Genomic DNA, 14,814 nt, shown 5'->3' on the forward strand with positions numbered 1-14,814 from the left:
TCTGGAAGATGAGGCTGCATGGTGCACAAGAGCCCAGAGGACACTTGACGACTGTGACCTCCTGTTTTCAGATGTCAATCTGCTCATAACGACGTATTCCACCACCTTATTATCTACCCAGCTTCCTCAAATGTTCTAAACAGCCCCCGCGGAAGTCAGGATCCTAATAACAAGCTGCATTAAGATGTTGCCGTTTAAATGACCCCTCCTAGACCCTAGCGTTTGGGCTGCCTGTGGTCCTACTACACAGAGGGGCCCAGCTTTCCAGGGCACGGGGCGGATGACTGGGAGGCCACTCGGGGTGGCCCTCGTCCAGCCCACCCACCCCAAGACAGCGTGGTCAGACTCTACAAACCATGAGCAACCACACAAAGGTACAGGCACAAGCAGGCTTTCTACCGCCCCTAATACAGGAATTTCAAACACCATGTAGCAAAAAAAAGCTAAAAGCTCTTCCCTTAAAAGGGTCAGAATCAGTCTGAAGGTCAGCAAAGATGCTGCCCCACCTCGACCTCCACTATGGGAAGAGCAAGCCTGAGGATGGCAAAGACCTGCAGGAACAATCTTGGAGGCAGAGCCAGACCAGTCGACTCCAGTCCCTCCCGAACATGCCCTGTTAGGACCACTTACTCAGTGCTAATGATTCTTCAGATAAATATCAATTCTCAGTCGATTCACAAGTACCAAAAACACTGATCATACATCTCCTATTTGCCTAACGAAGTGACGTGTGAAGGATGCAAAAGGCATAATTCCTGCCACAGAAACTTAGAAATGATCAACATAAAGCCTGCAGTTCCCAAAGCAGAGGTCAGAGGAGGAGGTTGTGACACACAGGGGAGCGTCCCGAGAAGAGCTGGCTCGGACGCAGGAAGTGGCAGGGGTCGTGCTCTGGTGCCAAACCCAGGGGGAGGAGGGGGCTCTGTGCGGAAGTGATACAAGAGGAGACACAAGGAGGAAAGGGAGGAAGAACCTCGCCTGGGACCAGATGGGCAGAGCTAAGCCCACTGACGGGCTTTGACAGGGCAGGCGACCTGGGCAGCAGAAAAGCAGCATGGGACCCAGAACACCCAGAGGCGGTTGTCACTGCCCAGAGGGACCCTCCAGACTGGACCAGCCCCTGAATGGAGGGAGGGCAGCAGCAGGCAGATGGCCGAGAGGACCCTGGACAGCGTGAAGGATGGGCCAGGGAAGTGGCCAGCACAGCCCAGCAAGCACTGGACCAGTAAAGGAGGGCGGGGCCTCGGAGACGCCTCAAGCCACCTCCCCACCTTGGGGCTCGGCCCTGGACTTAGCCTGTGAGAGCACAGACAGCACCGGCCAGCATCCTCCTCTGCGGCTGGGTCTCACTCGCAACTCAGGCGGGAGGAGGGAAAAGCCACAGTACAAGACGCTACCTTGACCTGCGGAGCCTGAAGCACAACAGGTGCACAGAACCAGGGCTCTGGGACCAAGGACAGAAACAAGGACTAAGGTCAGTGGAGAGTCGGGCACAGAAAGAGCCTGAGGGACCCCTGTGCTGGAGGGAAGGTGAGGGTGGCCAGGCAGCCAGGTAAGTGGGGGCTACGAGGTGGGGCACCACGGTGGAGGGACACTGGCCAAGCAGTCTGCATTTGTCTCATAGAGCACAGCGCTCTGTGTTTGTCTCTCATCCAAGAGGCAAAGGCATTGCGATGGCTAAGCCCCTTCCCGTGCAAGCGTGGGCCCAGGCTGGCTGCCTGCAAGCACACACCTGTCCAGCAGGACACGTCACCCCATCACACAGCAGGTGTACAAACCAGGCCGCCGGTGAACGGAGACAAGCCTCACACAGTGCGTGTTCTAACAAGACCCGTGCACTGGGCAGCCCGCCACGCATAAAACAAGAGTCACGTGAGATTAAAGCAGCCTCAGAGTTGGCTGCTCCACATCTTAGACCCCCAAGAAAACTGAAGATGGCTTATTTCACCTGAATCCTATAGGAGCACATGAACATTACATAAACATCCACACCCTGAAAATGGTCACATTCAAATCGTTCTACCACGTTTTCCTCCACCAGAAACCCTGCCCCAGGCAAGTGCTATGACTAAAAAGCCCAGTTTGGTTAATTTGTCCTCTGGCCAAACAACTTTAATGAAACCACAGGGTGCCCTTTCCAAAGAATCCTGAAAGAAGAGGAATCAAAGCCACATGAGAAATGTTCTGGGTAAGCAAGTGCCTTCTCTTCAAGTTCAAGGGTGAGCTCACACCACGCTCTGAGGCCAGAGGCCTGCTGCTTCCCTTCCACAGACGGGGGCATGGAGAGGGGCTGCCCCCGCTGGGATCTCAGGTGCTGCTGTAGGACCCGCTCCTCCCTGGGGGACAGAGCCAACCACGTCTGGAGTCTGGGGCGCGCATCCGGGGTGCGGCCTGCCCGTCCGAGGGTGCAGGCCACCTGCTCGACAGCCACCCTGACCTGGACATGAGGCTCCTCCACGTCCTTAAACCACGTGCCAAAGCAGGGTCCCCGCCCTCCCCACAAGGGGCTCAGGCTGTGGGACTGTGGGCATCTGCTGTCTTCACTTCCCTGCTCTTTAATCTTGTTTGTGACTGCTTTACCCTTTAACAAGGTGTACTTGTGACAGTGACAGAACGGACAGAAGAACCTCACTGTGAAGGGGGGACAACCCCAGCAGCTGGCAAACAGAATGGCGCGCCCCCATCCACTGCCCGCCCTCGGGAAGCACACAGAGCCACCTGTCAGTCAGTCTCTAATCTGAGGAGCCAGAGCGGAGACGGCATGCCTGCCAGTGTGAGCGGAGCGCAGCAAGTTCAAATGGCCACCAGCCTCAATTTTTTTTTTTTTTTTTTTTTTTTTGCAGTACGCGGGCCTCTCACTGTTGTGGCCTCTCCCGTTGCGGAGCACAGGCTCCGGACCCGCAGGCTCAGCGTCCACGGCTCGTGGGCCTATAGCCTCTCTGCGGCATGTGGGATCCTCCCAGACCGGGGCACGAATTCACGTCCCCTGCATCGGCAGGCGGACTCTCAACCACTGCGCCACCAGGGAAGCCCCTCAATTTTTAATATTGTGTTTCCCTTCCTTGAATTTCCTAGATTTCCATTAATCCTAATGCTTAAAGAGGGACTAAACCAAAGGGTGTTTCAAAGATCTACAGTAAAGAGGCCTTCCAATGAAATGAAGTTGCCAAACACTTATTTCCTTGCCAGAGGGTTAAAAATCATCCCTGCAAGAGGAACAGGCTTCAAGGGAAATAAAAATGAAGCGCCAGTTTCGATGGTACTTGTTACGAGTCCACCTGTTTCGCCTAACCCACACTAATGAGCAGGTGGATAGAATGAAGCCAAGTGCATCGAAGGAGGCAGACGCAATCCTGAAGCACAGCACACCTGCAGGTTTCATCATGCACAGGGGACACCCAGCCTCCCCGTTCAGGTCTGACAAGCTCATGGTGAAACCGCTCCCGCCCGGGAGAGTTCAGCACCAACACTGTCTCCTCCTGCCCAGGCGGCAGTAGCAGCAATTAAACCAAATTTCTCCTTCAAAAAAAGGAAAGGAAAGAACGTGCATGATTCCAGAAAGACCTGGGTTTTCCAGAGGAAGCACTAGGCTTCTGAAGGCTCCAGAAGGATGTGCCTGCCCTGGGAGCTGTGGGAGGGCCAGGCCTCCCCTCCCCTGGCAGGGCTCTTATACCAGGTGATACCCTCACTGAGGGCGCATCTCCCCGACAGCTCCTGGGTGCGGCTGCCAAAGGGCCTCGGCCCCGCAGGGCTTCCTCCTCTGGGCCAACAAGCGGGCAGGGACACAGGGTTCAACTTTGCTAAGCCTTTGGGAAAATCATTTTATTCCTCAGGAGGAAGAGAAAATGGAGGCCTTCTCTCCTCCTGAGTGTCAAACGGGGAGATGTCCCAATAAAAAGCACTTCCCCACTCATGGCCAGTGAAGGAGCCAGCAGGAGGGCAGCAGTGGGCTTGCCAACGCCTGTGCCCCACCCGGGGAAGAAGGAACAGAACTTGGGAACAGGGTTTCCCTGGTGGCACAGTGGTTAAGAATCCGCCTGCCAATGCAGGGGACACAGGTTCAAGCCCTGGTCTGGGAAGACCCCACATGCCGCACAGCAACTAAGCCTGTGCACCACAACTACTAAGCCTCAGCTCTACAGCCCGCAAGCCACAACTACTGAAGCCCGGGCGCCTAGAGTCCATGCTCTGCAACAAGAGAAGCCACCGCAGTGAGAAGTCCTCACACCGCAATGAAAAGTGGCCCCCGCTCGCCGCAAATAAAGCCCACACACAGCAATGAAAACCCACCATAGCCAAAAATAAAATAAGTTAAAATAAATTAATTTTTTAAAAAAACTTGGGAACAACCTAGTGACAAGCAGTAAGAGGATCAAAAACGTTAAAAAAAAAAAAGCACTGGCGCCCCCAGGACTCTCGCTGGTGGCCTGAACGCACAGGCCTGCCGCTGCCAGTCCAGGCAGGGGTTACACAGGCCTCGCCAGCTGCACGCCCCAGGGGTGGTCACTGCTGGCTCCAGCCCCATGGTGGAGGCACCTGCGGCTCAGCTACCCTGACCTGAACACAGCAGTGGCCTCTGGAGAGGCAGCTTCCAGGCCAGGGGGGCCTGGCAGGAGACTCCAGGAGCCTGTCAAGGACACAGATTCCAGACTGGGGGAAGGAGGTCTAAAGCAGGACAAAAGTGAGTCAGGAAGCGGCACCAGCGTCTGGGCGGGTCTACCCTGCAAGGCCAAGTGGACCGACAGGCTTGGCTGTGTTCGTCAGACCCTTGTTTCTCTGTGACCTAAGACTTCTCAATGTGACTCATACAAAAAACTAAGAATCCACTTACACTCAAACTTTCAAATAAACCATCTCAGCTGCATCCACCCATCCTTCACCAGGGCTGGATGCCCTGCACTACCTCCCTCCCCTGCCCGCCCAGGACCCCTGCAGCAATGGCCTGGTGACCAGGACCACCCGCTCCCCTCTTGTCAACACTCAGCATCATTCCTGGCCAGCCACCTCCAGCACTGACCCCCATCATAGCAATAAAGTCTTCCTTAAGCACCTCCCCACACATGCAGCTGGAACGAGAGCCACCTACAGGCATAGGCTGATACCTGTGTTCCATCAGTATCACAGATGCGCCAGCCATAACAATTTTTTAAAAACCTCAGAAACACAGAAAAAATATTTAAATTATTGTTAAACTGGGGCTTCCCTGGTGGCTCAGTGGTTGAGAATCCGTCTGCCAATGCAGGGGACATGGGTTCGAGCCCTGGTCCAGGAAGATCCCACGTGCTGCAGAGCAACTAAGCCCGTGCGCCACAGCTTCTGAGCCTGTGCTCTAGAGCCCGTGAGCCACAACTGAGCCCGCGTGATGCAGCTGCTGAGGCCCATGCACCTAGAGCCAGTGCTCCACAACAAGAGAAGCCACCGCAATGAGAAGCCCGCACACCGCATCGAAGAGTAGTCCCTGCTAGCTGCAACTAGAGAGAGCCCGTGCACAGCAATGAAGACCCAAAGCAGCCAAAAATAAATAAATAAATTTTAAATAAATTATTGTTAAACTTAAAAAAAAAACCTGTTGCTACTATTGTAGCAAAGAAATTGAAAATATATGCTCAAACAAAAACTTATATACAAAATTTCAGATCAGCATTATTCAGAGTAACTAAGAATTCCCATACAGTGGAGTACTGACCGTAAGGAGGAACAAAGCACTGACACAGGCTACAACGTGGAGGAACCGTGAACACATGATGCTAAAGGAAAGAAGCCAGACTCAAAAAGTCACATTGCATATGATTCCACTGTATGAAATGTCCAGAATAAGCAAACCCAGAAAGACAGAAAGTAGATCACTGGTTGCCAGGGGCTGGGGGATGGCAGGGGAGGAACAGGGAGGGACTGCTAATGCGTGTGGGGTTTCCTTTAGGGGTGATGAGAGTATTCTGGAATTAGACAAGTGGTGATGGTTGTACCCTGTACATATACAAAATAATCACTGAACTTATATACTTTAAAAAGGTGAATTATGTGAATTACATCTCAACTTTTTAAAAACCATTGTAAGTATAACATATCACATTTATTTACAGAATGAAAGGACACATGAATAAACAGATCACCTCATCAGACTACAGGAACATGTTTTATTTTTCCAGGTTTCTTTTTAAAACGTCTTGAGATACCCTCATCATTTAAATGCCAATCCTTCCTGAAGACAATGGCATCATAAATGAAAAGACACAGATGAGAGAACATTCTAAGTGCAGGGCAGGCAGGGAGGAGGACTGTCCTCTCCGATCCTCCCACCTCCTGTCCCTCCACCCCAGGACATCACACCAACAGCCCCACTTCCCCCAGGCCCTCACGCTTCCTACATCCCGCCAGAACCTGCAACAGCCAAGGAAAGGAGATGGGATGACACCCAAGAAGACGACATCACGCTGAGTCACGGCCCAAATGCCACCATTTAAACATAGTCCAAATGCCCTGCTCTCCTCAAAGTGGGCCCTGAGCTCTTTAGCTTCAGAGACAAGGGCAAGGACGAAATCACACCCACTGCAATGAAAGAGCAAGGACCACAAGGCCCAGGGAGGGGAGCCCTGATCCCAGAGCATCAAGTGTAGCAGCCTCCCCTCCCCTGCAGAGTTTAACCAATTAAACTCAATTGATCTTTCCTCCTAGAAAAGGCACCACCAGACAAGCAAAGCAGGCAGCCAGGAAACGGTGGGAGCTCTCAGGCCAGGGGCCAGGTCTGCGCTCAGCACAGTGGTTACAAATACCCTGAGTATCTGAACAAGACCAAATTTCAAACCACCTGCCTTATTTCCTTCAAGCTGGTTCCAATCATTTTTCTCTGTAACACATCTGAGCAGCAGGAAGCTCGAGAAGGACACGCCCCTACCTGTCTGCTGGCTCCAGCTCTGCAGGCACTGGTGCCCCCTGGCGGCGATGCGCAGGGCCACCAGTCCACCCCCTTCCCCAGAGCAGAAAGCCCATCGCTAACAATGCAGGGCCAGCCCTCAGTCGCAGGGCCCAGTGCAAAGCAGCAGAGAAAAGAAACCGTGTTCACTGTTCTGTCGGGGTTCAACATCTCCTCCTGTGTTCCAACCACTTCCCCACGAAACCAAGGTAAACAGGGCTTGTCCCCAGGGTTCTGACAGCCCCACAAGCTGACCGCTAACCGCCCCGCACCACTGGGACAGTGTTTACCAGGGCCTGCAGCATCCCGTCCATGGCGATGACCCCCTCGATGGTCTGGAAGGAGGAGCAGGCCAAAGTGCATAGGCTCCAGTCCAGGAAACTCGCCATCTTCTTCTGCTTAACGTCGGGCCGCGTGACAAACCTGCCAAAAGGGGACAGACAGGTAGGTGACAGCTCAAGCGAGGCCCCAGCTGCCAAGAGCTCACTCTTTCCTGGCCCACTGCCACTCTCCAACCTAAGACCCTGGCTCTCAGGTGGCAATTCCCACCACCACCTCTCTGGGGTCTCACACAGTCCCCACCCCCCCCACACTTCCCGCCTCCTGAGCCCCCTCATCCCGAGACCCTGTGTAGCATGGGACCACCTTCACCTGAGCCCACCCACGCCCACTCCTCGGCCCAACTCTGTATCCCTTCACCTTGGGACCCCATGCTGCCACCTGCGACCTCCCTCTCTGCATCTGCCATGGGACTCCTTCCCCATCCTCTCTGCCTGCTGCACACGCCATGCAGAGCTCCAGCTGTGTCCACGGCCCCATCGTCCCCACCACAGGCATCTGCTCAGTGCTGCACTCCTGGAGTGCTGGCTCTCACCCACCCTCCTGTACACTGGTCTGGGCCGGCAGCCACCCTCGGGCTCCCACACCAAAGCCCAGGCCCCCTTCACTCCTCTCCAACCAGTGCACACACCCATCCCCCAGCTCTCTGACTCAGGCTGAGTCCCTGACCTCCTGGGGGAGCTTGCAGTCTTGGGGCAGAAACACAGGAAGCAGGCAAACAATGAGAAGGAAACAGTTGAGTGAGGGGAGGACAGCAGGCGCAGGGACAGCGTCGCGGGAGGTGACCTGTGAGGACCTCTCACTCCCCTAGCTGGCCCCACAGACCACACCCAGAGAGGGCTCGGCACCAATACCACAGAAACACGCCAGGTGGCACTACCCTGGGGGCAGCACTCGACATGCCTGGCTCTGATCTCTGCACCCCTGCAGGAGCCTCCTGTCCTGACCAGGAGCCCCCACAGGCCCCTCTTCCCTCAAAACAGCCACCGCCGCCCCACGCAAGATGCTCAGCCAGCGCAGGGATTACACTGCGGCCATGTAGAAGGTCTCCGTGTCAGTAAAACAAAGCTGCCACGACTGTCTTCGCCCACCTCCATCAGGGTACACACCCAGAGACTTGGTCACCGAGGATTTACCAAACTTTAGGATGCTGGTTACAAAGGCGAACTCACATGCCACCCCCGCCAGCCAAGAAGTTGCGTTACGGCGGGTCTGAGAAGAGGGCCCAGGAATTTCATAAAATCTGCACCTCAGAGTGATCATCTAAAATGGATAACTGGTATTATACACCCTATCTCAATGTCCTTGGCCCTGTTCAAAGCTCCTTGATTCTGGAGGGGGCCACAGGATGAGGGTCACACCTACAGTGACCTGATCCTCAGCCTGAAGACAACAGCCGGCCGGCACTCACCCTGCATGTGGGCAGGCACAGCGCCTGCAGTGGGGTGGCCCTCAGGACAGGCGAGGTCACAGGCACAGAACGGCCCACAGGGCCAGTAAGCGGCCCTGCTGGGACCCAAAGCCCAACTTGGAGACGTGAGTCACAGCGCCATCCACTCAGGGGCCACGCACCCTGCTTCCTCCACCCACTCATCTGCTGAGCAGGCAGGAGGCTGATGTTCTGTGTGCAGCCTGTAGCGGCCAACTTCCTTTCCTGGGCAAAATCACACAAGGTGAGTTTCCAAATTACAGTAAAAACCTAAGGTTCCTTTGAAAGATTTAAGCAAATAGGTTATTTTATATTTTTTATTTTTCTCTCTAAAAAAGGAAATGTTATGTTCGCAGCAGAGGTCCAAAAGTACAGATAAGCAAGAATGGAAAATACCTATCCCACAGGTGTAACACACAGAACGAGACCCTTCTACACAAACTGAAAGATCTCTGAATCCTACACTTCCTTCCCTTTTAGGAAAAGTTACATCACAGACTACATCTACTTTCAATGTGGAACTCAGCTAACATGTGCAGGTGTTTAGAGACCCCACTGTCTTTCTCTCAGGAAGGTAATTTCCACAAGAGTGATCAGCAAAACCTTAACTACAGGACTAGACCTACCAGAGGGACAAAGGGCAAAACACCAGTGGGACACATTGCTGCTCCGGACCCTTGTCAGTACGGTTACCACAGAGTATCTGGTCTGAGAGTGAAACAGTACGGGTGAAGTGACAAACCCTATTTTGTGTAAGAACTTACTTTGTGTGTGTTTTTAAATTAATTAATGGAAAAGTTAAATATTCACAAAATGGTGATAGAATTTAGTTACCTGTAAGAAGGAAAAAAATCTATCATATATCCTATACCAAAAGAAATTCCAAATGGATTAATAATTCTACATTAAACAATAAAAAGGTAGAAAAATATAAATGATTCTTTGTAAAATCTCTTAATAGGGTAAGCCTTCAAGCATAAAAGTAAAAATAACTAAATAAATAAAAGGAAAAAAGTTACTATTTTGACATTAGAATTAAAACTTTAGTCCAAAGAAGAAAGTAAAAAAGGCTACCAACCCACTGGAGGAAGTATCACACCCTCCTCTAGCTAACATCCTTCACAGAGAAAGCTCATACTACTGGAGAAAAAGCACCAAGAATCCCACAGATATTAGAGATCAGGTCACTACACGGGACATACGATATCTGAAATAAGACTCATGTGTTAAAGCTCACCAGTGATCAGTGAAATACAAACTAAATGTTAGTAATAAACAAAACAATGCACAATCCAACTGGGGGAAGAGGGTTGTTCTTGAGGCTGCCCATGATTGCAAAAGTCCTGAAAACACGCTCCCAAGAGTCACCGAGCGACAGGTGTAGAGACTCAACAATGTCCTTGTGTCCTGTGACTCAGAAGTCCACCTCTAAGGGCCTGGCCTAAGAAAATAATCCCAAATACCAAAACAGGTTTACACCCAAAGCTAGTCATTACGGCATTGCTTATAAGAGGAAGGACGTGAGAATGCTGGTCAGAGTAACTAAAAACAGTGGAATCTAAAGGAGCCATTTAATCAACGGTAACGTGAAATTAAGTGAAAAAGCAGGTGCTAACTCAAAGAGATTGTGCTGTGCAAACTCCATACAATAACAGCACAGAAAAACACCAAAAAAATACAACACATGTATTGTGTATTATAATTATAAACGTGTGGGGTTTTCCTAATTTTCTATGTTCCAAAATTTCCAACTTTTCTACTTGGAGCATACCTTGATTTTACAGTTAGATTAAAAATATCTTTTTAAAATTAATGTAATCAATAAGAATAAAGGCATATATTTCCATTGAAGAGTTTCTGTAAAATAACACTCATATCCACACGTCTTGGCGTAAATGTAACATCAAAGTTACAGAAAACGCAGCTGATGTTTAAAGGTTCCAGTTAATGAAAGGAAATAGGTGCGGCTCCAGAACTGCACATGGTAAGAGGAAGCAATCAAAGCTGATGGCAGCGAGAGTAAGACAGGCAGCTCCCTCGTGAAATATCAGAAAATAGATGCCAGTGGGGACAAAGGCCACATGTGACCACCCTTCACACCCAGGACCTCACTGTTAACAACCCACCAAAAAAGACAGAAATATGCGAGTCAGAACCCGTCCGTGAGGTGGGATACTCAGAGCAGCTCTAGGACCTGAGGGCATCCGCCCTCTCTAGAACTGAGGAAAACTGGCTGCACCTACAACCTGGCAAACCGGCAGGAGCTGGGTGGAAAACGGGCCTCAACCTCACCAACACTTGCTCGTCCGACCACTAGATGGCGGGGGAGCATCCCTCCAGCAGTGGACAGGCAGCCAGGGTCGCCAGCTGCCACCTTTCTGGAGGACACCAGGGAGGGAAGAAGGGTTTAGGGTTTCACCTCCCCCACCCCACAGGTGCAATACTCCACCAGGTCAAGCTCAGCAGAACTCTACCAAACCCTCAGTACTGCTGGTAATAAAAGATAATAAACAATAAAGATGTTTCATTTAACAAATTTAGTAAACATTTGTAAGATCACATGCAGTGTTGCTAAATATGGGGAAAAGGAGACTTCCGACTGGCTCAACCTTTCCAGTAGCTGCATTTAAAACCCCTAGAATGTTCATTCCACTTCTAGGAATTCATTCCTAAGAACCAATCAGAAATCAAACAAACTCATACAAAAGATCAGACGTGTGGTTACCAGAGGCAGGGGTGGGGAAGGGGGAACTGGAGGAAGGCAGTCAAAAAGGTACCAATTTCCAGCTGTAAGATAAATAAGTACTAGGTCTGTAACGTACACCATGATAAATATATTGAACACTGCTGTATGTTATCCATGAAAGCTGCTGAGAGTAAATCCTGGGGGGAGAGGCAATAAAGGGGTATGGGGAAAAGGGATTATTATGAGATTATATGAAATCATGTGTGTGAAACTTTTGAAAGTTGTAAAGCAGTTTAGAATTTAAAGAATCTTTCATTCAATTTAAAAAAAGGAGAGTAAATCCTAAGGGTTGTCATCCCAAGGGAAAAAATATTTTTCTGTATCTTTAATTTTGTATCTATATAAGAGATGATGGATGTTCACTAAGCCTACTGTGATAATCATCTTATGATGTATGTAAGTCAAATCATCATGCTGTACACCTTAAACTTGTACAGTGCTGGATGTCAATTATATCTCAATAAAATTGGAAGGGGGACTTCCCTGGTGGCACAGTGGTTAAGAATCCGCCTGCCAGTGCAGGGGACATGGATTCGACCCCTGGTCCGGGAAGATCCCAGATGCCGCGGAGCAACTAAACCCGTGTGCCACAACTACTGAGCCCGTGCACCACAACTACTGAAGCCCACAGGCCTACAGCCCATGCTCTACAGCAAGAGAAGCCACCACAATGAGAAGTCCACGCACCGCAACAATGAGTAGCCCCCACTCACCGCAAAACTAGAGAAAAGCCTGCGCGCAGCAACGAAGACTCAACGCAGCCAAAAATAAATAAATACAAAAAAAATTAAAACTGGAAGGAGAAAATACAGCCGATCAGAACAGTACAAAGTTTCATGTAGAGTGTCCCAGGCGGCGCTAATTTTACTAACAAAAAGTCCACACGTACAGTGGGGTTGGAGGAAGAATAGATCACACCATAATTGCATCTGGAAGACTGACCAAAGCTCCAGGCCTGCCTGCCAGCACCTGAAACAACCCTGCAAGTGTACCCATGGGCCACAGACCAACATGCCCATGGGCAGTGGGGGACAAAGGACAGAGCAGTTACATCTCTGGGGATGACAGTACATGTGAGTTTTATTTTGTACTTTTTTACTTTTCTTTATTTTCCTGAACACACATGATTACTTTCACAGTTAGAAAGAAAGCCACGCTTTTCCACTCCTTGTCAAAACCACGAGAAGCCTCTGTCAGTGAGTTTCTCCTCCCCCAGGGTAAGCATCGCAGGCGAGCTCAGGTGTTTCCTTCCTCACTCCTAAAATCAGCTTCTCGCATTTAGGCTCTGCCCTCTGGTTTAGCCAGTACTTTCACAAATACTTCCCCAATGCCCCCAACTGCCCCATAAATCAAGCATGTCTCTTCCCGCCTTGTGCAAGGTCATGGCTACACACCTAAGAGAAGGTGACCCTGAAGGAGGCGTTGCCCTGTTTTCCCGATCAAAACATCCAAAAGTTTTTAGAGCCAATTTTTAACTTTCACAAATGTAGAGGGGAAAAAAAGCCAAATTTTCTAACTCGTTTATGCTATATACATACTTTAAATCACATGTCATGAAGAAGATTAATTTAGAAAAACTGCTTTCTTCCATTCTCACATTTCATGAAACAAGTCTACTCAGCTTTCACATGTGTCTTTGGCACTTTTTTGGAGACTCCAGGCCCTGCTGCCTGGGTCACCTTACCCAGCTCATCAGATAAACCCATCTTGGCCTGTTTCAGGCACAGCCTGTTGTTTTTAGTTAACACGGGATGTTTGGGGATTTTTATCCCAAGCCACAATGACGCAATCACAGCCCATGATCTCCACAAACCATGGTGTGGACTGCTTTCTAAGTGACTTCCAAAGGCTCTTCTAACTGCCACCCCCCCTCCCCCAGAGGGGAGGCCTGGCCCCGGCGAAACTGCTACACCTGTTCTAAATCTGCGCTCCCTTGACGGGCCCACGAGCTCCTAACCCAGCGTCAGGTGACCCTGAGCCCCTAACCAGCACTGTCAGTGATCACATCAGGTTCAGAGGTTTCCTGCACCCAAACAGCGTTGGGTTCCCTCAAGGAAAGCAGCAGAGTCCTCAGGACAGCAAAGACTTCCCCAAGCCTATCATCCCAACGTCCTCTCTGATGACAACAGACACACACAGTAACAGACAGTAAACCTTCTCAGAAAGCACTTACTTGGACACGAGGACAGCAGCTGCGTCTTGGGCCTTGTCGCTGACGACCAGGTAGGACTACAAGGAAGCGTAAAGGACAGGCACCATTAAACACACGATGTAGACCTCAGGGACCCACTCAGCCACCTGGTCCCACACTCAGCAGCTCCACAAGAGCCCAGGCTCACGGACAGAGGCCAGATTCCAAAGCTGCACGAACCACTCATAACGTGAACTCAGGGCTGCAGCTGCCACATGTGTGCTCACCCTCAGGGAAGTGCCCAATCCTCATACAGCATGTGGCTACACCCCTTGAAACCCACATTTGCAAAAGCAGCAGAAAAATGAAGAGTGTATGTTGTTACCCAGAGTGTGCACAGAACACTCCTGGAACCCACCAGCACTCTGGCATTCACAGCAGCTAGGAGGCCCAGCTCAGACACAGGAGGGCCGAAGTTTAACGCAATTACACCTTAAGAGGTTTCCACTTCTCATCTCAACTGTTTTCCAAATGATACACTTAAAAGATCTATTTTCTGGAGGACAAATTGTTAGAAATTAGGTCCTCTCCCCAGGCAATCCCACTTAGGAGACAAGCACCCAAAGGGTTAACGGAACACAGCTAGAAACAAACCACCTACCTAAAAAAGACTATTTTAGAAATGAAGATACAGTGGAGCACCGTGTCCCTTAAAGACTCTGAGGGAGACGTCTACTTACTGACACAAGACATTCAGACAGTACTGCTCAGGGGAAAAGCAGGTCCCAGAACAGCAGGACACCAGGGGCCCTAGTACACAGGGGCCGCGCGGAGCACTGTGAAGGACGGGCAGGGAGCCAAACCCTAGGTTCAAGTTTAGATCCACCGCATGTGAGAGAGTGAGCGGGCTAAGTCACTTATTTTTACACCTGTTGCCTCTTCAGTAAAATGAGGATAAAAACAGTGAACTGCCTCATTAAGTAGGATGAAAGGAGTTAATGTATGAAAAAGCCTTTAGTGGGATTGCCTGGGGAGTGTCTGGCGCACAGCAGGTGCTCAAAGAAGCTTAGTATAAGTAAGTGTCAGGGTCAGGCTCTAAGATGGGCCCTGGTCCTTCCCACCAGTGCCCACGTCCCGTGTAATCCCTCCCACGCGGTTGGAGGACACGCTGACTTGCTTCTAACCAAGAGAATTCAGCAGGGCGTGGGATGTCATTTCCATGATTGGGCCACACATGAGTGTGACATGCATCTTGC

At 50.6% G+C, this 14,814-nt stretch overlaps 1 protein-coding gene and 1 long non-coding RNA gene across 7 annotated transcripts in view; one reads left to right on the forward strand and one right to left on the reverse strand.

Moving 5' to 3' along the window:
* The window catches only part of TBCD (tubulin folding cofactor D), a 173,797-nt gene that overhangs the window by 140,654 nt on the left and 18,329 nt on the right, over window positions 1-14,814 (reverse strand). For all 4 annotated transcript variants that reach the window (XM_073798103.1, XM_033847160.2, XM_073798105.1 and 1 more), the window contains exons 6-7: window positions 13,601-13,656; window positions 7,204-7,336 (exon numbers count right to left, since the gene is read on the reverse strand). In XM_073798103.1, the coding sequence (XP_073654204.1) occupies window positions 7,204-7,336; window positions 13,601-13,656 (189 nt within the window). The remainder of the gene's footprint in view (window positions 1-7,203; window positions 7,337-13,600; window positions 13,657-14,814) is intronic.
* Window positions 1,322-9,173, forward strand: LOC117309447 (uncharacterized). 3 transcript variants are annotated; one of them, XR_004523739.2, is made up of 3 exons: window positions 1,322-1,474; window positions 6,084-8,925; window positions 9,020-9,173. It is a non-coding gene; the product is annotated as an uncharacterized lncRNA (long non-coding RNA). The 3 variants fall into 3 exon arrangements; XR_012328732.1 differs by having other exon boundaries at window positions 6,084-7,357; window positions 8,183-9,173; XR_012328731.1 differs by having other exon boundaries at window positions 6,084-9,173.

The sequence above is a fragment of the Tursiops truncatus genome, chromosome 20 (assembly GCF_011762595.2).
Source record: "Tursiops truncatus isolate mTurTru1 chromosome 20, mTurTru1.mat.Y, whole genome shotgun sequence".
Classification (NCBI taxonomy): Eukaryota; Metazoa; Chordata; class Mammalia; order Artiodactyla; family Delphinidae; genus Tursiops; species Tursiops truncatus.